The sequence below is a fragment of the Rhinopithecus roxellana genome, chromosome 4 (genome assembly GCF_007565055.1).
Source record: "Rhinopithecus roxellana isolate Shanxi Qingling chromosome 4, ASM756505v1, whole genome shotgun sequence".
Lineage (NCBI taxonomy): Eukaryota > Metazoa > Chordata > Mammalia > Primates > Cercopithecidae > Rhinopithecus > Rhinopithecus roxellana.
The window spans coordinates 175,806,321-175,828,986 of NC_044552.1; the positions used below are offsets into that span (position 1 = coordinate 175,806,321).

The 22,666-nt window shown below is 36.3% G+C and overlaps 1 protein-coding gene across 16 annotated transcripts in view; it reads left to right on the top strand.

The window, feature by feature from the left end:
- Positions 1 to 22,666, top strand: part of SYNE1 (spectrin repeat containing nuclear envelope protein 1) — a 546,282-nt gene that overhangs the window by 101,764 nt on the left and 421,852 nt on the right. For all 16 annotated transcript variants that reach the window (XM_030928648.1, XM_030928649.1, XM_030928634.1 and 13 more), the window contains exon 4: positions 15,415 to 15,510. In XM_030928648.1, coding sequence (XP_030784508.1) covers positions 15,415 to 15,510 — 96 coding nt within the window. The remainder of the gene's footprint in view (positions 1 to 15,414; positions 15,511 to 22,666) is intronic.

The following is a 22,666-nucleotide window of genomic DNA, read 5'->3' on the forward strand; positions in this document are numbered from 1 at the left end:
CAATCCATGACAATAGATAGAAATATGTAATTATTGTAATGGCTAAACAAACTTGGTCATGTTTATCTGTGATGAGTTAGCTAGTTGCCTGTTGAGGGTTATTTAGGTGGTTTTCAGTTGTTTCATATGATATAAAATACTGCAGTGAAAGTCCTGGTCATACATTGTTTGAATACTTATATGGTATTTTCTTCTTAGGATAAAATTCTAGAAGTGGGTAGTCAACAGCTATGCACAATTATGATTTTAATATATTCTAAGAAGTTCTAAGAATCCCCATTTCCTTGCACTATTAAAACACCCTTCAAAGTTTTTAACAGTTAGGAGTTGAAACTCAACCCTGGAATTATGGCAGTGATGAGCTTGTCTCCCCGTTCATATTTGATGTTTCCTTGCATGGTAATCCTGGTATACAAAGTTCTGTGCTTTGGAATGTTTTCAGATAAACTGACAACCAAACCATTTATGAGTTAAGTTTACCATTTCCAAATATAGTTTTAATAATAGGTAGTGGCAGGTTTAAGAACTGGGGTGTTTAGTTGAGAAGAAAGGAAGTTGGTCCTTCTCTCCTAAAGTTCTTCAATCTTGGGAGCATTGGGAGTTGTTCAGAAGATGCTTATGAAGATAAATTTAGGGGCACTTTTTAATAGGAATTTATATTTTTGTGCTTGATTGCTTTGCTCAGTTGCAAATTAATAAACTTTTGACTTATAATTCAATAAAATAAAATATTATACTGATGACATTTTATTCTAGTGTAACAATTCTTTATAAATATTATGACAGCAGTATGAAGAAATAGTATGCAAATAAGATTGCAATCTATTTTTTTAAAATATGCTTTTATTATTTTTTCTGTTTTTACATTTAGTAATTATTATAAGTAAAAATATGCTTTCCTTAAAACAAAAATCTTATTATAAGTAAGCAAAAACCTAACGATTTTCTGTGTTTGTGTTTTTATTCTATTTTTACTACACAAATGTTAGATCATTAAAACTTGTGGGTTGTGGGTATAATTATCTGTCTTTTTTGATGTTTATTATCAAATTGAAGTCTTAATACTTCTCCAATTATGTAAGACATTGCAAATCACAAATTGTTGATGTAACATTAACAATTGGTGGGTGGTTGTTATTTCATATACCTGATAATTTCTTTCAGGAATGGGGCTCCATTGTTAGACATGGAACCTGTAATTTTCTCACTTTTCAAGAAGAAACCAGTATCTTTCTATTCTGTTAGCTCTGCTAATGAAAGAAGGTGGGGTATTTTATTAAATTAGACCAATATTAATTTTTAGTGATGGGTTTTCAAAGTTAAGTTTCTGACTCACATCTAGCTTCTCAGCACTTATTGATAAGACGTGTTCCTAAATTCTTACCACGTGCCAATGATAGTGCCTTAGCAACTTTATCTCTTATTTTTTTAATCCTCACACAAGAAAATGCATTATTTTTATTATTTTATAGATTATGAACCAGAAGCTTAGAATTAATTAATAAGCTCATAGTCACATAGCAAGTAAAGGACAAAGACAGATTTCAATCCTATGACTCCTAAGCATGGGCACTGTCAGTGAGCCCCGGCTGCTTTAATGAAATACCATAGACCGAATGGCTTAAACAGCAAACATTTGTTTCTCACACTTCTGGAGGCTGGAAGTCCAGGATCAAGGTGCCAGCAGATTCAGTTCTTGGTGAGGGCTGTCTTCCTGGGTTGCAGATGGATGGCTGCCTTCTCTCTGTGTCTTCTTCTTCTTCTTATAAGGACACTGATAAATCCTATTGTGGGGAGCCCAACCTCATGACCTCATCTAAACCTAATTACCTCTCAAAGACCCCACCTCCAAAGATCATTGCACTGAGAGTTAAAGTTTCAACATATAAATTTTGGGGGGACACAAACATTCAGTCCTTAACAGGAACCGATCATTGTGTTATCCTCCCATGCTGCATTTGTTTATTTAGTTATTCATTCAGTAAATACTTATTAAACACCTGTTATGTGCTAGGAATTGTGGATACAGTGATGAACAAAGGCAGATACAGACTGTGCCATCATGGTACTGATCATCTAGCAGAGGGGAAAAGCAATCACAAAGAAGTGTGTGTGGTGAGTTTATGACAGGGGACATGCAAGGTGACAAGTGAACACATGACAAGCACAGCCAGCCACACAGGTAATCCGAAGAAGGGCATCAAGAGACTTTCAGAGGAGGAAACATTTAAGCTGGGTCTAAGAAAGGTCCTAGGGTTGGGTAGGTAAAAGAACGAATGCTTTCAAAAGTGGAGAGGTAGAAAGCATGGTACAGGAAAAGGAAGGAAAGCAGTTCAGAATATCTGAAAGTGTAGATTCCAGGTATAACAGTCTGTCCTCATGCTGCTATAAGGACATGCCTGAGACTGGGTGATTTATAAAGGAAAAAGGTTGAATTGACTCACAATTCCACATGTCCAGGGAGGCCTCAGGAAACTTACAATCATGGCAGAAGCGGAAGCAAATGTGTCCTTCTTCACGTGATAGCAGGAAGGAGACGTGCCAAGCAAAAGGGGAAAAGCCCCTTATAAAACCATCAGATCTCATGAGAACTCACTCACTATTGCAAGAACAGCATGAGGGTAATCTCCCTCATGATTCAGTTACCTCTCATCGGGTCCCTCCCATGACATGTGAGGATTATGGGAACTACAATTCGAGATGAGATTTGGGTGGGGACACAGCCAAAACATATCACCAAGAACGGGGCAGTAACAGAGAAAACTAAGAATCGGTCAAAGGCCAGTCATTAAAATAGTTTGGACATTGTGTTATGGGCAGTGGAAGACATGAAAGAATGTTAGGCAGGAGAATAAAATGATCATTCTGACCCTGAATATATATATATATATCTCCTGAATTAGAGCAGGAACAAGAAAGACTGAAGACGGAGTGAGCTTGCAGTAAGTCAGATGAGAGGTGAGGGCAGCTTGGACTAAAGTAGTGGTGGAGAAATGGAGAAAAGTGTATAGAATGAAAAGGTGTTTAGAAGTGGACTTGATAGAACTGAGTAATTAATTGGAATCTTGGAGGGGAAGGAATCAAGAATGACTTCTAGATTTCTGACTTGAGCAAATGATTAAGATTATTCACAGATATAGGGAATACAAGAGTCTTGGGGGAAAAGCTAGGAAATTCAGTTTAGAAGGAGAAATTAGTTGGTAAAGGTGAAGCCATTCGATTTGGCGGTTTGGAAGTCATTGGCCACCACGGGGAGTGGCCATGTTATAGTAGAAACTAGACTCTGGTGAGCAGATGAGTAAATGAGAGGTAAGGATGTTAGTACACTTAATAAATATTACGTGTTCATGAGATAGAGGATTAGCTGGTGCAGAACATTGGATTTGGTAAAAGCTGTTTTAAAAAAGGGTGATCTTGAGCTTGCATCTGTATAGAAGGGAATGATCAAAAGCTTGTAGAGAAGGAGAGGCTGAAAAAGAAGTCAAGGAATGGAATTCTGAAGGAACAAGGCTCCCGAGAAGGTAGAATGAGAGAAGAAATCAAGAGCAGAGGTGGAGGGTGTAGGTTTGTTCCAGAGCAGAGATATCGCCCCTTCTCTGAGACTAGCATTGGGAATAGGAAAGTGGGTGTGGCTGTGCCTAACTTTGAGAAAGGCAGAGAGACGAAGACAGAGGTGGCATGGACTTGAATTTGAAGGAATTCTCACCTAATGACCATGGATGTCTTAGCCTAACGGCATAGTCCTTGCATAGGCAAAGAAGTTATGTTATGATGAATATATTTAAAATTTGACAGTTAAAAATGCTTCTTTCACATTTTAAAATTGATCTTCAAAAAATTCCTACGTTTTATATAAGATTCATAGACTGTTGTAGTTATTTAGTATTTAAGCCACCCAAATGGAACAATCTTAAAAAACCCTTTGTAAAAAGTTAGATTTTTAAATTAGACATATGTAAGCAATCTTAATATTTATGTTGATTTTTTTCTATTATCAAATGCTTGCAGTTTCATATTTTCTCTCATTTTATCAGATAGAATGGAATGTTATATTTTTATTTAAACACCCTTGATTCAATCTTTATGGTATTTGACTGTGAGATAAATAGATTGCTTGTCACTAAGCCCTTTGAGGAAGAACAGATCTCAAATAGCCATGTTTTAGTGTTTCTACAAATGGAGCTTCTTTTCAATATGCAATGAGCAGTCCTTTATCCTTCTGCCAGCCTTAAATTTATGGAGCCATCAACAAAAGGCACTGAACATTTTCAATACTATCTTTGGGATGAACTCAGGCATGATACGAACATCTTCTCACTTTTTAGAAAAACTGCAGGAAAAAAAATTTTATAAAACATTATTTAGGTTCCCCATTAATGGCTGGGATTGCCATAACAAAGTACCACATACTGGGTGGCTTAAAAGGAGAAATTTGTTTGATCTCAGAGTTCTGGAGGCTCAAAGGCCAGGCTCCTTCTAAGTCTCTGGGTAGCTGCATCATTTCAATCTCTGCCTCTGTGCATGTCTGTGTCCAAATTACCCCACTGTATGAGGACACTAGTCATACTGGATTAGGACCCATGCTAATGACCTCATTTTAACTTGATTACCTCTCTAAAGACTCTATTTCCAAATAAGGCCACATTCTGCAGCATTTTGGGGGGTTAAGATTTCAACATATCTCTGGTGAGTAGGCACAATTCAACCTATAACAGATTTCATTAAGAGCACATTTTGTTTTAATACCAAGTTAGATGCATGCTGTCTTTTAAAAGGAACATTTTGGATTTTCCATGTTTTTTCTAAAAAAAAAAATTCATACTAATCGTGAATTTAAATGACATCTTTAGAGTCATAAAATATCACTTTAGTGGTGGCTTTCATCTTCTTTAGTTGTCTTTCCACCAGCAGTGCTGAAAGATAACATGGAAACATGTTCCGAATAGAATTTTACTCCCATCTGTTTCCTTGTACGCACTTTGGTAAGACTATTAATGAGCTCAGACAGGAAGATAAAGAAGCAAAGAGGAAAAGGTAAATGCAATAATTCACCCCCCCAAATAATTTTTTAGTTGTTTTTCTCAAGCTACGATAAGTAGGTGAGATGATGGATATGTTAATTAGCTTGATTTAGTCATTTCACATTGTATGCACATACCAAAAGATCATCTTGTATAACAAATAAATGCAATTTTTATTTGTCAACTATATCTTAATAAAGCTGGGGAAAAAATAAACCCACTTTATTTTTTTTTTTTAATTTTTTAATTTTTTTTTATTTTTATTTTTTATTTTTTATTTTAATTTTTTATTTTTATTATACTTTAAGTTCTAGGGTACATGTGCATAACGTGCAGGTTTGTTACATATGTATACTTATGCCATGTTGGTGTGCTGCACCCATCAACTCGTCAGCACCCATCAATTCATCATTTATATCATGTATAACTCCCCAATGCAATCCCTCCTTCCTCCCTCCTCCCCCCTCCCCATGATAGGCCCCAGTGTGTGATGTTCCCCTTCCCGAGTCCAAGTGATCTCATTGTTCAGTTCCCACCTATGAGTGAGAACATGCGGTGTTTGGTTTTCTCTTCTTGTGATAGTTTGCTAAGAATGATGGTTTCCAGCTGCATCCATGTCCCTACAAAGGACGCAAACTCATCCTTTTTTATGGCTGCATAGTATTCCATGGTGTATATGTGCCACATTTTCTTAATCCAGTCTGTCACAGATGGACATTTGGAATAAACCCACTTTAATTTGTTAACCCTAAACATTCTAATGAATTAGTTACTTCCAAATGAGTAATTAAAACATCGCAAAGGAAAATCCCCATTTCAAAATGAATAGCATTTTTTAATTCATTTATAGAACATATTAGTTTATGGATAACAAAGATCTAGATCTCACAAAGTTTATGCAGATTAATAAACATTTTGCTAATATTAATATTTGTCAAAGTTCCTTCTTTAGAAATATATTACTTTATTCATTTATTTATTTTTTTGACATGGAGTCTTGCTCTGTTGCCCAGGCTGGAGTGCAGTGGCATGGCCTCAGATCACTGCAACCTCCTTCTCCCAAGTTCAAGTGATTCTCCTGCCTCAGCCTCCTGAGTAGCTGGGATTACAGGTGCCCACAACCATGTCCAGCCAGTTTTTGTATTTTTAGTAGAGACGAGGTTTTACCATGTTGGCCAGGCTGGTCCTGAACTCCTGACCTCAAATAATTCACCCATCTCAGCTTCCCAAAATGCTGGGATTACAGGTGTAAGCCACCATGCCCAATCAGAAATATATTTTATTTATCATACATTTATTCAATATATATTTTAAAATGCTGTTTAATAAGCTAGGGAATATTATAGGTGCTGAAAATGTAGCAGTGACCAAAACAGAAAAAAGAAAAAGTAATAACCGTCTGATTATGAAGCTAATATCCTAATGGGTGAGAGAGACAGTAAAGATCAAGAAGCTCTTCTGCTGAACATAGACTGAAAAGAAGCAAAGGCAGAAGGAGGCAGATAAGTTAGAGGTTATTGAAGCCATTCAGCCAAGGTACTGGTGACTTTGACGAAGATAGTAGCAGTGGAGGTGATGAGAGGTGGTTAGATACTGGAAGAATTTTGAAAATGAAGCCAACAAGATTTGTTGATGGATCAGATACTGAGTGTGAGCAAAAGAGAGGAGTCAAGGGTAACCCCAACTTGTACCAAATAAATAACTTGGAGAATATGCTTCTTTTATACTATATAGTAAAACAAACTTTATTTCATCTGAAAATTGTTAAGAGCTGAGTTTTCCAAGCAGATTTAGAGCTGAGCTGGAGGGCAGTTATTGCTTTTGGTGTATTTTTTCAGAATTGAATTAAATAATCGAGGAAGTGGAAAGGATTATGCTATCTGTCACAGGAAACAAAAAAGAATGGGAACGACCTTCCCACCTTTGCTAAGCAGAAGTGGAAAATGATCACAATAGTGCTGTTATAAAGGGAGTGAAAGAGAAGCAAATTACACATAAAATTTTTAAATTACTACATTTTGTTTTGAAGATTTTGGAAACATTCAATTAGATTTTCTGAATAAAATGACAAAAACTGTTGGACATTAATTTTATTTGACTACTGTCAGTGGTTATAATCATGACTTACTTGATCTGGCCCAAGGATACGTTGGCATTCTGATACATATTTGTTATAATCATGATTTACTTGATCTGGCCCAAGGATATGTTGGCATTCTGATACATTTTACTGTGAAAGGTTCTTTGCCAACCTTTGGGGAGGTCACTTGCTCCATACCTGCTGGTTAGCCTCTCTTCCTTCCCACTCCTCTATATTGCTGTTGTTTAACTTGCTGTTCCTACCCAGAAGATGATCATCAGAACATGCAAAAACTCCAGACTGGCCCTGTGATGGGAATTTTTCTCCATATACAATCTCTTAGCCTGTGAAATAATTCCTACCTGAAACTTATATAAACCAGAAGTAGTGGTTTATCTGGTTCTAGAAGTTATGGGTCATTCTGTGCACAGAGGTTTCAAGGGTGCACCGAATGCACATGGAGAGTCAACCCTTGCCTTGGGACCTCCCTACATGCTCTGCAAAAGAAAATTTTGTCACTATCTCAGGTCATGACTCTTCATCCTGTTGAGCAACCCTGACTGTGCTCAATACTGTGTGTGCCTCGACTGAAGTGAATACTTAACTGTGGAATGCGCTGTTCTAAGCATTTTCTGGTTCAGTTTTATTGGTATCACAGGGTACCCAGCAATCATAAATACTAAGCCATAGGATATGTGTTTAGTATTTTAAAGTATAATGTTGTAGCTTTTTTTGATGATAAAATGTTTTGAGAGCTCTTTTCCCAAGAGGAAAAAGCATTTACTAGAAGACTAAAAGTGATTATGGATGATGGCAAATGAGGACCTAGATGGTCCTGGCATGAGACAGGTGATTTTATCATTTTCTTTGTTAAATACTAAATTATTAATACTGAAAATCTACTTTATAGCTGCACAATATTGGTCAATCGGGATTCTAAGATTGCAGAAGATTTGTAGAAATTTGTACCTCATAAAGTGATGACATGCTAGTAATATTTCAGAGTAGGTTTCTATTCTTCCACAAAGCAGCCACTATGGAAAACGGTATGTCAATTCTTAAAAAAAATAAAATAAAAATACAATTAACATGTAGTTCAGCAATTCCACTTCAGGGTATATATCCAAAAGAATTGAAAGCAGGGTCTTGAGGAGACATTAATACACTCATGCTCATAGAAGCATTAATCACAATAGCCAGAAAATGGAAACAACCCAGGTGTCCATTGATGGATGAATGGATATAAAATATGTGGTATATCCATATAATGGAATATAATTCAGCTTTTTAAAAGGATGGAATTCTGACACCTGCTACAACACGGATAAACCTTGAGGACATAATACTAAATGAAATAAGCCAGTCACGAAATGATAGATACTGTGTGATTCTACTTATAAGAGGTATCTGGAGTAGTCAAAATCATTGAAAAGAAAATAGAATGGTAGTTGCCAGGGGCTGAAGCGCAGAGGGAATGGCTGGTTGTTGTTTAACGGGTATAGATTTTCAATTTTGCAAAATTAAAATGGTGCAGATCAATTTTACAACAATGTGGAAATATGTAACACTATTGAACTGTATGCTTAAAATAGTTAACATGGTAAATTTTATATTATGTGTATTTTAGCACATTTGAAAATTAAAAAGTTAAACTACATTCAAAAGAGGGTTGTCTCAATCCCCAGTAGATGCCTGAAGCCACAGATGGTACTGAACTTGATCACTGTCCACTAGAACACATTTCTGTTCATGTCCTCTACCCACAAATGTATGCCTTTTCCATCTTAACTAAGCACTTATCATTTACTCTGGCCATAACTTTTGTTAAGGTGTGACAGCCAATTTTCTTTTTTTACAGTTTCACAAATAAAAGATTTATTCTACCATGGATCTTAGCAATCTCAGATGTTTTTTTCATTTTCTTATTGAGAACTTTCATCTTTTCACTTAAAGGAAGCACTTTACAGCATCTTGTTGGCATATCCAAATTGCCAGCATCACTACACTTGCACTCTGTGGTCATTATTAAGTAAAATAAGGATGACTTGAACACAGGCACTGTGATTCCGCAGCAGTTGATGTGATAACCTAGACAACTATGAAGTGACAAGCAGGTGGGTCAGGTTGAGTAGACAGCATGAAAACCCCGGGCAAAGGGATGATTCATGTCCCAGACAGGGACAGTTTAAGATTTCATCACACAGCCAGGCACGGTGGCTCACACCCATAATCCCAGCACTTCGGGAGGCCAAGGTGGGTGGATCATGAGGTCAGGAGATCGAGACCATCCTGGCTAACACAGTGAAACCCCGTCTCTACTAAAAATACAAAAAAATTAGCCAGGCATGGTGGCGGGCACCTGTAGTCCCAGCTACTTGGGAGGCTGAGGCAGGAGAATGGCTTGAACCTGGGAGGCGGAGGTTGCAGTGAGCCAAGATCACACCACTGCACTCCAGCCTGGGCAACAGAGTGAGACTCCGTCTCAAACAGCAACAACAACAACAACAACAACAACAACAACAACAACAACAAAAGATTTCATCACACTGTGCAGAACAGTGTGCAATTTAAAACTTATGAATTGTTTCTTTCTGGAATTTTGTGTAATATTTTCAGACTACAGTTGACCCTAGGTAATTGAAACTGCAAATAAAGGAGGACTATTTTAGTAAAAAAAAAAAAATACAATTAGGTTAGGTTCTTCTGAAAATATGCACTTCTGGTTTACAGAACAAATTTACTTTTGGTCACTTATGTGAGTGAAAGTGGGGAGACACTAACATTTAAATTGTTACACTCAGAATAGTGTTTACACACTAAGAAATTAGACGCATGTCAGTTGTGCCTTATTTTGTTGTAAGTAAATAAAATTAATTTTAGATGATTTAACCAAGAAGAAAGAGCCATTGAAAGGCTACTAGGTGTCTCAAAATAAAAGAAGGAAAAGCTAACTGGGTAAGACAGACCTAACATAGCAGGCCTGCGGTGCTCAGACTCTGTGCTCCAAAGAAGGGCCTATCTTTAAGAATACACCTTGACTGGCTTCTGGGAGATAACCTCTGAGCCCTCGGAATATTCTGCCTGAATAGCGTGGTTTTCTATGCCTGATACCTTGAGCCACACTACATGTAGAGTGAACATCAGTTTTTGTGTGTCCTGGGGCCTTGGCCATGCTGTACCACCTTGATCAGATCTTTTTATGTTAACAGTGTGATTTGGGTTAAAACTTTTTTTTGCTGGGGTTGAGGGTGTGGGAGAGAGCTGGAGCTGAGTAGCTGAGGTCAGTCACATGGATATTGCTTGCCTATGTGATAGACCCCCCCCCCCCAATAAAAACCCTGAACACTAAGACTTGGGGGAACTTCCCTGGTTGGGAACACTTCACATGGGTTGTCACATGTCATTGCTGGGAAAAATAAGTACATCCTCATGTGACTCCACTGGGAAGGGAAAGGTCACTCACCTCTGAAAGCTTGTGCATCATTTCTCCTGGACTTCACTGCATGTATCTTTCTGCTTTGCTGATTATAATCTGTATCTTTTTGCTGTCATAAGCTGTAACCATGAGTTCAGCAGCACTTCTGAGTTCTGAGTCCTTCTAGTGAATCATCAAGCCTGAAAGTGTTCTTGGGAACCCGCAACACACTGACTGACCCAGTTGTGAGAAAGACAGAGTCAGAATGGCTCTTGGGACCTCAGCAGCATGACCTGATGACACTGGTCCCTAGGTCACTGCCATGGGACAATGTGACCCCAGACATCTTCTGGACCCAAGAATATCATGGGCGCAGCTCAGGTCACTCACATAACACGATAGAGTGTCGCACAAATATGACCACTGGGGGACGTCAAGACACAGATGTGACTTGAGCTGGCTTGTGTCCATGCCAGTATATGTTACATATGTTGGTACATATGATGCTTCTCTTATTACTTTTTTAGTCTTTCTTAAATCCACATTTAAAAGTTAGTGAAGTTAGTGTTTTTGGTAGAGTAGCAGGCACTTCAGCTGATTGGTCAATACTTTTTCTATTGATAATAAAGACAGATTACACTTATGAGTTTGTGTATTATTCAGGAAAAATTAATGTTAATACCATCATTTTTATACTAAGCTTCCTGTCTAACAAGGTGACTCAAAGTATAAAATCCTGGGCTCTAATCCCAGTCACTTAGTGTCTCTGAGATTCAGATTCCTTGCTTATCAAGAGAGGGTGGTGTTCCCATAGGTAGTGGCTGTGAATATTAAATAAGATAGCAGGTAGGAGTCCACATAATAGTGCTCAACACATTTAGATGTTTAACAATATTTTATTCATTTTTTCTTCCCTTCCTATTTTATTATCTTCCCCCTTTTATCCTTACTTAAACACCTACTGAATTTGAATAATATCTAAGACATAGAAATACCTACTGAATATTGGAATTCATATGTTATATGTAGTCTATACTAGAACTGTTTTGTCATAATTCCTTTATGCACCAACATTTTTATTTCATATATAATGTTTAAATGTGAGAACTTCTGAAATTGTCATTTCATACTATATTAGTCCATTTTCACATTGCTATAAAGATATACCCAAGACTGGGTAATATATAAAGGAAAGAGGTTTAATTGACTCACAGTTCCACATGGCTGGAGAGGCCTCAGGAAACTTACAATCGTGGCAGAAAGCGAAGGGGAAACAGGCATCTTCTTCACAAGGCGGCAGGAGGGAAGTGAAGTGAGAGCACAGGAAAAACATGCCACTTTAAAAACCATCAGATCTTGTGAGAATTCACTCACTATCATGAGAACCCATAGGGGAAGCCACCCTCATAATCCAATTCACCTCCCACCATGTTCCTCCCTTGGCATATGGGGATCATGGGAATTACTATTCGAGATGAGATTTGGGTGGTGGAGACACAGAGTCAAACCATATCACATACCAAATAGTTATTTTGAGTACAATTTTTTCATCAAATTATTATCTTAATCTTTTTCACCTTCAGAATATAATTGTTTCTCAGGGCATAAAATTGACATGCAGCACAGCAAACATAGCTATCCTCTCATGAATAAAAATATGAAACAAATGGTGGATAAGTGTTTATACATCCTGATGTTAAATACATCCTGATACCTATAGACTGGTAAAGAGACACAAGTTATTCACACACATACAATGTTAGAGAACGAATTATTTTCCCAAAATATAGGAAATGGTCAGTAAAAGTTACAACAAAGATGACTGTGCTTCCCTACATTTCATAAGGTTCAGGAAGAAATATTTGCTCTCCTTTAAGTCCTAAGAGAAAGGGAATGAATCGCATTACATATTATCAAGGGGGCTCCTATGGCAAAAATAAAGGGGGAGGAGGAGAAACAGAGGAAAGCACGCTGTGAGGTCTGCAACACTCATGAGTTAACCAAGGCTGTAGCCAGGGAAGGTCAACTCTCCAGCAACAGAGGCCTGTGCATTTTCCCTGAATTGATAGACATTTTGAGACCAGGCAACCCTTCTAGAGCCAGAACTTCGAGTTTAAATCTAGTTTGAGGAAAGCTTCTAGAAGGGGTGGCACAGAAGAAAGTACTACTTTCTCCTCTTGTTCACTCCCATCTCCCTCTCCCATCACCAAGTCAGAAAGCCCATTGTTTGAACCACCTCAGATTCAGCATGAACATGGCTTCCTTCCATGGAAGAACGTGCTAAATAGGATTGGGAAGGCCAGAAGAGAATATAATTTCCTCAAATATTGTACAAAAAAGAGAGCTTACCACAATTTCCCATTAATAAATAAAGATCATTGTGGTCTTGAAAAGTGCTTGATAGATGTCTATCTATATTTTCCATTAAGTCAAGATCCAATAAATTATCTACATCTCTAAGTCTCCTTTTTGACCTTCAACACTGTGACCCAAGTCTTACCAAAGTCACCATATTGGCGGTATAGATATTTGTACATGTGACAGGAGAAATATTTTAGCTGAAAGATTTTCTATTAAAATATTGTTCCAAAAATTAAATGTGAGGTAGTCATCATAGTAAAGTTCCCCTTAATTGATTGTTTGGTGTATATAAACAATACCTTATACAAACTGGGATGGCAAAACTTGTCCAGTAATTACTAATTTTTTTTTTTTATTCTGGTGTAATAAAGGCTGTTTATTGGTTTCACACAATGTTTACATTCATTCATTCATTCATTCAATCAATCAGCCAGCAAGCCAGCAATAGATATGAAGTGCCTGCCACATGTTTGACAAAGTTTAGGAGAGGTCGCTTACCCGGATTTAAGAGACATATATAAGCAGAAAAAAAATTGTAAAGAACAAAGGACTCAGGATTGAGTGGTCAATGACCACAGTTAGGAAGAAGAGAGGAGAAAGAAAGAGAAAGGCCTGTGAACTAGGCAGTCTGGTCACAGAGTTTTGGGTAGGAACAGATCAGGGAGAGAATGGTATCCGCAATGTCCCATGCAGAGAGGCCAGTGGGCTGCTGAGCTGTTCAGCTGTCACTGCTGATCGGAAGGCCAATTCTGGAGCCTTGTGGAGGGAACAGCTGGAGGAAAAAGGAAAGCATGTGCAGCATGAGTAGCAATAGAGGAGGGAAAGAAGAGAGGCAGAAGTGAGGTGAGAGGACATGTTCCTCAAAGTGGCAGATACCTGTGTATTTTTAAAATCAAAACAGATGAAGGCATGCATTTTATCATTTTTGGGTGTAAAATTTCTTGAAATCTTTATTATTTCATGAGAATTCCCTGCTTTCCTTACTTTTTGCATATTTATAACAATGCATGAAAAATTTTATTTGCATTTGCTCACTGAATATATCAAACATTTATGAACTTGTTCCTCATTGTTTTGCTTGATTTAAATAATTTGGGTACAAGTGGATACTTTGAATGATAGACTGCATTTTTAATGACTGTATATGGCTAAGACAATAATTTTTATTCTTATTGCACCAAATAGTTTTCTTTGTAATGGCTTCTTTTATTCTGATTAATTTTATTTATGTGCTTAGAATATAAAGTCACTATTACATTTTTGCTATATAAGTAAGAAGCAGCGTGAATGATGGAATTTGAAAGAGAATGATCAAAAATGAAAACTCTGTTATTTTTCAACAAGCATTTCACAGCATGAGAACAAAATGTGTTCAACTGCTCACTTTATAATGAGAGAAAAATACATTTTAAATTAGAATTGTACTGCTCAGGCATTATAATTCATGCAGTCATAAGAGAAATATAAATGTTCTACATCAGTTGGTAGAGAAAGAAAGTCACATTTCAACCAAATATTTGGTGTTAAACCTCTTAGATAGAACACATTCTTTTTTAAAGAAAGAAAGACAATTGAAAGTCAAGAATTGAACATTAGGCCTTTAATAAGATTCAGTAAGAATCAGAAAACTATAAAGTTTGAAATCAGATGCTAAATGGAAAACAAATCCTGATTCTGTGATAAATCAGTGAACACCTCCCCTCTATTGACCATCAACATTGGCACAATGGCTTCTTTACTTTCTCCTGAGCCAAGAGAGACCCTAATTCAATGTTTGATGAATTCCAGTATATTAAGTATTTTAATAACCTTCATAAAAAAAAGATGCTCCATGAATTAAATGTGGGCTTTGGCTTATTCTTCCAGCAGGAGTGATGGATTTGCACTGATCTGTCTGTACTCTTGTGCTTATGATAATTTGGGTTCAATGGCACACTGAAAGAAGTTTCGCTAGATTCATCAGTCTGTAAAACACAACATAACAGCTAACTAACCCACGGGAAGATTGAACCTGCAACCTTAGCTATGCCAACAGTGCTTCTCCAGCAGATCACTGAGCTAATGAGGTTGCTGCGGTGAGAATGTCCTATAGAAGGGCTGCACCTTGTTAAGCCCTAGTAGTGTGGCATGCACAGAGTGAGGCTGAGGTTGGTCCATGCAGCTGTTGCTCTGCTTTTATGTCCCGCTATAATCTCTCTCTTATCTTTTAGGTTGATAGTACCCTCTTTTTGTTGCCTTATCCCACAACATCCTGCCCTTCAAAAATCACTTTCTAGAAAGAAGCTGGTACATACATTAAGGCTCAAGCATTAAATCTTCTGAGGTTTTTGAATATTGAGTTTTATCTCCGCTGGATTGTTTTATTCTCACAGTCATCAAAAGGCAATTGGCAACTCAATCCAAAATAAAGAATTAAAGTATATAGAAGCTTCTCCTACAGATTTCACCAGCATAAGTAACAAAGGTGAGACAGAGAGAAAGAGAGAAATAGAGAGGGAAGAGATATTTTCTGCACTTATTCCTCTTTGCTTTTACAGCGAAAACCTCCAATGGTGGTGGATGATCTTTTTGAAGACATGAAAGATGGTGTTAAACTGCTTGCCCTTCTGGAGGTCCTGTCTGGGCAGAAGCTGGTAAGAATATTTTTATGTTATCATACTTGTCAAATTGTTTCCATTTGGAATTTGGGGACTGTGGAGTTGAGAGTGCTAATATGTGCTGCCCATCTAAAAAAAGTTATTTGTTGTGGTTGGTAGTATACTGGAAACACTGGTCTGCTTACACTTCTACTTCTAAGTGCAAGGAATATATTTCCCTTCTTGTTCTTGCAAACCCCTAGTGCATTTGAAACGTTATGTTTATAATAACAACCTGACAATTAAGAGTAAAGAACTTCATCAGTAACTTAACATGATTAACCATTGTATCTATATGGTATACAAGAAGCTAGTTGCAAATTACCAGATCTCTCACTTTAAGTGTTTGTCTTCCATTTAGAAAGAAATGTTGGTCCATATCTGTGTATTTATATAGTTGTTTGTTGAAAAATTAAACTGGAAACCAGTGTGGCATTTTTCATATTCTTGTTGACATCATCCATCATCCATCATTTGTAGCAAGAACACCCTGTTCAGAGTTGTTTTTATGTGCTGTGGAACCAGCAGAGTGAAAAACAACATTAACAGTGTACTAGAAAGTGTATTTTCTACATTGTCAAATAATAAAATATTTTTTCTTGCTTATCTCTTTTTCATTTCAGAGTAGTAGAGCAGTAAGTAGTTCGTAAACATAAATTATTTTTAAATAATGTTTACCATAATTTGGAAAAAGGAATTCAGGAAAAAATTTTCAAGACGTTAGATAACACACTAGACACAAGAGTCCAAAATTGAAAGTCCCTTTTTTTCTTTATCACTTGTATCTTGGCAATAATGACACAGTCATTATTACTTGGATAACTAAGTTTGTAAAAGAGGATTTTTACCTCTTTAAAATTAATTTCCATTCATTTTGTACAGGGAGCCCTCAAATAGCTTTTTTAAGAATTGTTTGTTGAAAAACATAAACTGGTAATAATTTTGCATCAGTCATTTATGTAATTGGATTCCCAGGTAGCAGATGCTTCTGGCACCCCATGTCTCATCTCAGCTACATCAGTGGTAGACATTCCCATATAGTCTGACAGCTTCTTTCTTCAAGCACTGGCAGTTATCTGTCTGGCTTTCTGCCTCAGGGCTTTTATTAAAGGCACAAGTTGCACAGAGCAGCTTTGAAGTTTTGGGGAGTTAGTGGTACCAAGGGACCCTCAACCAATGGATATGGGAGTCTATGAATAAATGCTCCACCCTAAAATTCTTAGGGTAATTCTGAGACAGGTGATTCTGAGGCATGTTTTACACATATCTTATAGAGTTCCTGTAGGGTCACCAGTGGGATCGAGTTCCAGTTGCCAATAACAGTAACCCTTAATAGCACATCCTTTGTTAGCTTTTGCTCCTTCCCCATCTCGCTCTCCACACATCCTTATTCTTGCTACCTGGGATCACCTCCCTAGTAAGCTACATGCACCCAAGAGCTTGTCTCAAGCTCTGCTTTGGAAGAAATCAAGCTAGACATAGATGAACAGGCAATTTGGAATGTGTATAGGCATATGCATGAGCTAAAGATACTAGATAAGCATTAGGATGTGGGAGTCGTTAGACTGAAATACATACTCTCTTGATTACCTGATATAACTGGTCATTTAGACATATCCTCCTGAATTAAGCTATTTTCTTGATGGGTAAAGGAATCTTTATATGAATATTCATGTGGGTATTCAAGAAGTTTATGTGTCATTCTAAGTGTCATTACAATCTGCCGTTATACTTGACAGTACAATACAGTATACAGAAATCTTGATGGGCATTTAACTGCCAGGCTAAATTATTCTAGAAAAAAAGCATATATTTTTGACATGACAACCCTACTACTGTTTTAAGTACGCTACTCATTCAGATATAGTTAGAATTATGGGATCTTAAAGCTAGCAGGAATTTCAGGAAAAAATCTTAGCATTCTCATTTAACAGGTAGGGAAACTGGTGCATAGAACGGCAGTTTCTGATTTAACCTTTATTATTTATTTATATTGAATTCTTCAAGAGTCTGAATTACATAAAATAAAATCATTCTGAAATTATAAATATGCTGTGGTAAAGGTTATTTAAATTTTTTGAATGTATGTATTATTGTTCAGGACCACACTAAGATGAAGAGCATCATTTAAAGGTCTGAGCATCCTAGGCATTCTTTTAGAGCTTTTCAAAGGGACAATATGGGCAAGAGTGTTTCCCTTAGGAGTGTCAATATTGTTCAGGAATGTAATTGTGCAATAGAACCTTACTGAGAACCCTATACTTAATGTCACAGTTCACTTAGGTCAGGATTCTGGATCTGATCATGATCATCTGAGAAATGTGACCAAATGGCTTCACATTCTTTCTATTGTGCCAGCATCTTAGGGTAAGAGTAGAATTTCAATATCCTAGTACCCTTTCGTAGCCTATTGTGACTCCCTTGTCTATGATTTTATTTAAGGTATTAGGGAGTTATAAAAAATTACAATTCTTATTCTTGGATTTTTCTACATCCCTTGAATGTTATTTGTGAAACATTTGTTCTTTGAATGGGTAAGTAATTACTTAGCTGCAATTGCACATAAACATAGGAAAACTAAATTTAATACTGCACTTAAGAGTTGTTTTTAAGAACATGAGGAATTACTATTGAAACATTAGAAAGAATAGAAGCAATATGAATAGAGATTAAGGGCTGTAGAGAAACTTCTTTTTTATCTGTGTTATTAACCTTCTGAACAGTATTTTTGCAAAAGACTCTTGAACACTTTGCCTTTCAAGAGAAGGGTAATAATCCATTTAGAAATGAATGATGGATGCTCAGAAAATCTTGAGTGTCAGATTTCCCTGCATGTCCACCAGGTGACTCTGTTAGTCATTGATCATATATTTAGAGTAGAACTCAATTCTCCAATGGTATTTGTCATTGTCTAATAATCATTCAACTAACATTTCTAGAGTCCCTATTATGGATAAGACACTATCTTGTGCCCTCTAAGAAACACAGATGAATGAGATATAGTCAGTGCTCTCAAAGAGATTATAGCCTAATAGGCATAATAATTATATTATAATAGGTTAAGTTGTGTGAAAATAGATGCAAATATGTGGTGGAACAATAAAATAAATGTTTGTATCTTTCTCACTTAGCAGGATACATCTGAAGAAGAAAAGCAGGGAGAAAGTATTTGTCCTACTAGATATCAGATCTTACAATGAAACTGTATCACTTTAGACAGTGTGGTCTTTGTACAGAGATGAGCATACTGACAAATACCATAGAGTCCAGAAACAAGCCAAGGCATGAATGGAACTTTAGTATATGTCAAAGGAGGTTATCAGATATGGGTGTGGAGAGTGGGGAAGTGTTCAATAAGTGGAACAGCTCAAAAGAAACTTAACAAGCCAGAAGGGATTGGGGTCCTATCTTTAGCCTCCTGAAACAGAATAATTGTCAACCCAGAATTTTGTATACAGGAAAACTAAATTTCATAAATGATGGAGAAATAGTCTTTTCAGACAAAGAAATGCTGAGAGCATTTGTCACTACCAGGCCAGCCTTACAAGAAATGCTAAAAGAAATTCTAAACCTTGAAACAGAAGGTAGATATGCACCTCTTGAAAACATAAAACTCACAAGGTCTATAAAACAATAACATAACTAATAAAGTAGGTTACAATCAACATGATGACTGCAACCTCTTGTCTCAATATTAACTTTGAACATAAATGGCCTAAATGCTTCACTTAAAAGATACAGATTGGCAGAATGGATAACAAAATGACAAACCAAAATATTTGCTTTCTTCAAGAGACTCACCTAAGGAATTTTATAAACTCCAGATAAACGAGCGGAAAAAATATTCCATGCAAATGGAAACCAAAAGTGAACAAGAGTAGCTATTCTTATATCAGATAAAACAGATTTTAAAGAAACAATGTAAAAAAAGACAGAGGAGGTCATTAAGTAATGATAAAAGGACAAAATCAACAAGATGATATTACAATTCTCAATATATATGTGTATAACTCTGGAGCTTCCAGATTCATAAAACGTTACTATTAGACCTAAGAAATTAGATGGACAGCAACAAAATAATTGTGGGGTACTTCAACACTTCACTGACAGCACTAGACAGATCATTGAGGTGGAAAGTAAAAAAAGAAACAGTGGATTTAAACTACACTCAGAACAAATGGACCTAACACATATTTATAGAATACTTGACCAAAGAACTGCAGAATATATATTCTTCTCGTTAACACATGGAACATTCTCCAGGATAGACCATATGATAAGTCACAAAACAAGTCTCAATAAATTTTAAAAAGTCAACATTACCTCAAGTATCTTCTCAGACCACAGTGAAATAAAACTAGAAATCAACTTCAAAAGGAACCCCCAAACTATGCAAACACATGAAAATTAAGCAGTATGCTCCTGATGATTTTTGGATTAACAATGAATTCAAGATGGAAATTTAAAAGTTATTTGAAATGAATGGTAATAGTGATACAAGTTATCGAAACCTCTAGGATACAGCAAAAGCAGTGCTAAGAGGAAAGTTTATAGTGCTAAATGCCTACATCAAAAAGTCTGAAAAATCACAAATTGACAACCTAACATCATACCTCAAGGAACTAGAGAAACCAAAGCAAATCAAATCCAAACCTAGTAGGATAAAAGAAATAACAAAGATCAGTGCTGAACTAAATTAAACTGAAACAAACTAACAGAAACTACAAAAGATAAATGAAACAAAAAACTTGGGTCTTTAAAAATATAAACAAGCCTGATAGACCATTTGCTAGATTGACCAAGAAGAGAGAAGATTCAAATGAGCTCAATTAGAAATGGTAATGGAGACATTACAACCAACACCACAGAAATACAAAACATTACTCAAGACTGCTATGAACACCTCTATGCATACAAACTAGAAAATCTATATGAAAGGGATAAATGTCTGGAAACACACAACTCTCCTAGGTTGAATCAGGAAGAAATAGAAACCCTGAACAGACTAAAAACAACCTGTGAAAATTGAATCAGTAATAGAAAAATTGCCAACAAAAAAAGCCCAGGGCCAGATGGGTTCACAGCTGAATTCTACCAGACATTCAAAGAAGAATTGGTTTTAATCCTACTGAAACTATTCCAAAAGATTAAGAAAGAGGGAATCCGCCCTAACTCATTCTAAGAAGCCAGTGACAACCTGATACAAAAACTAGGAAATGACATAACAAAAAAAGTAAACTACAGGTCAATATCCCTGATGAACATAGATGCAAAGATCCTCAACAAAATACCAGCAAACTGAATCTAACAGCATATCAAAAGATAATACACCATAATCAAGTGGGTTTCATCACAGGGATACAGGGATGGTTTAGCATATGCAAGTCAATAAATGTGATACATCACACAAACAGAATTAAAAACAAAAGCTGTATGGGCATCTCAATAAATGCAGAAAAAGCATTTGGTAAAATCTAGCATCACTTAATGATAAAAAGTCCAACAAACTAGTCATAGAAGGGACATACCTCAAAATAATAAAAGCCATATTATGACAGATCCACAGCTAGCATCATACTGAATGGGGAAAAGTTGAAAACATTCCCCTTGAGAACTGGAACAAGACAAGGATGCTCACTTTTACCACTTCTTTTAAACATATTACTGGAAGTCCTAACCAGAACAATCAGGTAAGAAGATGAAATAAGGGGCATCCAACTTGGAAAAGAGTAAGTCAAACTATCATTTTTTGCTGATGATATGATTGGATACCTAGAAAACCCTAAAGACTCCTCTAAAATTCTTAGATTTGATAAACAAAGTCAATAAAGTCTCAGGTTACAAAATCAGTGTACACAAGTGAGTAGCACTGCTCTACACCAACAGCAACCAAGCTGAGAATAAAATCGGTAATTCAATTCCTTTTACAATAACTGCAAAAGAAAAAAAACTAGGAATATATTTAATCAAGGAGATGAAAGATCTCTACAAAGAGAACTACAAAACACTGCTGAAAGAAACCATAGATGACACAAACAAATGGAAACACATACTCACGGATTGAAAGAATCAATATTGTGAAAATGACAATACTGCCCCAAGAAATCTACAGATTCAATGCAATTACTGTCCAAATACCAACATCATTTTTCACAGAACCAGAAAAAAGCAATTCTAAAATTCACATGGAAACAAAAAAGACCCCAAAGAGCTAAAACAATCCTAAGCAGAAAGAACAATCTGAGGCATCACATTATCTGACTTCAAATTATACTACAAGGCTATAATTACCAACACAGCATGATATACTGTTATAAAAGTTGATACATAGAGCAGTGGAACAGAATAGGGAACTCAGAAATGAATACTTAGGATCAAATGATCTTTGACAAAGCATACAAAAACATCAGTTGGAGAAAAGACATCCTATTTAATAAACGGTGCTGGGAAAACTGGATAGTCACATGTAGAAGAATGAAACTGGATCTCTATCACTCACCTTATATAGAAATCAACTCAGGTTGGCTCAGATACTTATATCTAAGACCTGAAACCCCATACAAATTCTAGAAAAAAAATTAGAAAAAAATCTCTGGACATTGGCCTAGGAAAATAATTTTTTACTAAGACCCTAAGGGCAAATGTACAAAAATAAAAATAGACAAATGGACCTAATTAAACTAAAAAGTTTCTGCACACCAAAAGAAATTATCATCAGAGTAAACAGACAACCCACAGAATGGGAAAAAATATTTGCAAACTATGCATCTGACAAAGGACTAGTGTTCAGAATCTACAAGGAACTCAAACAAATCAGCAAGAAAAAAGACAATACCGTCAAAAATTGGGCAAATCATATGAATAGATATTTCTCAAAACAGTATACAAATGAGTAATACAAATGAAAAAATGTACAACATTACTAATCATCAAGGAAATGCAAATTAAAACCACAATGAGATATCACCTTACCCCTCCAAGAATCGCCATTATTAGAAAGTCAAAAACAGTAGATATTGGCTTGGAAGTGGTATAAAGGGAATGCTTCTAAACTGCTGGTGAGAATGTAAATTAAAACAACCTCTATGGAAAAATGGTGTGGTTTCTTGCTGGGCGCGGTGGCTCACGCCTATAATCCCAGCACTTTGGGAGG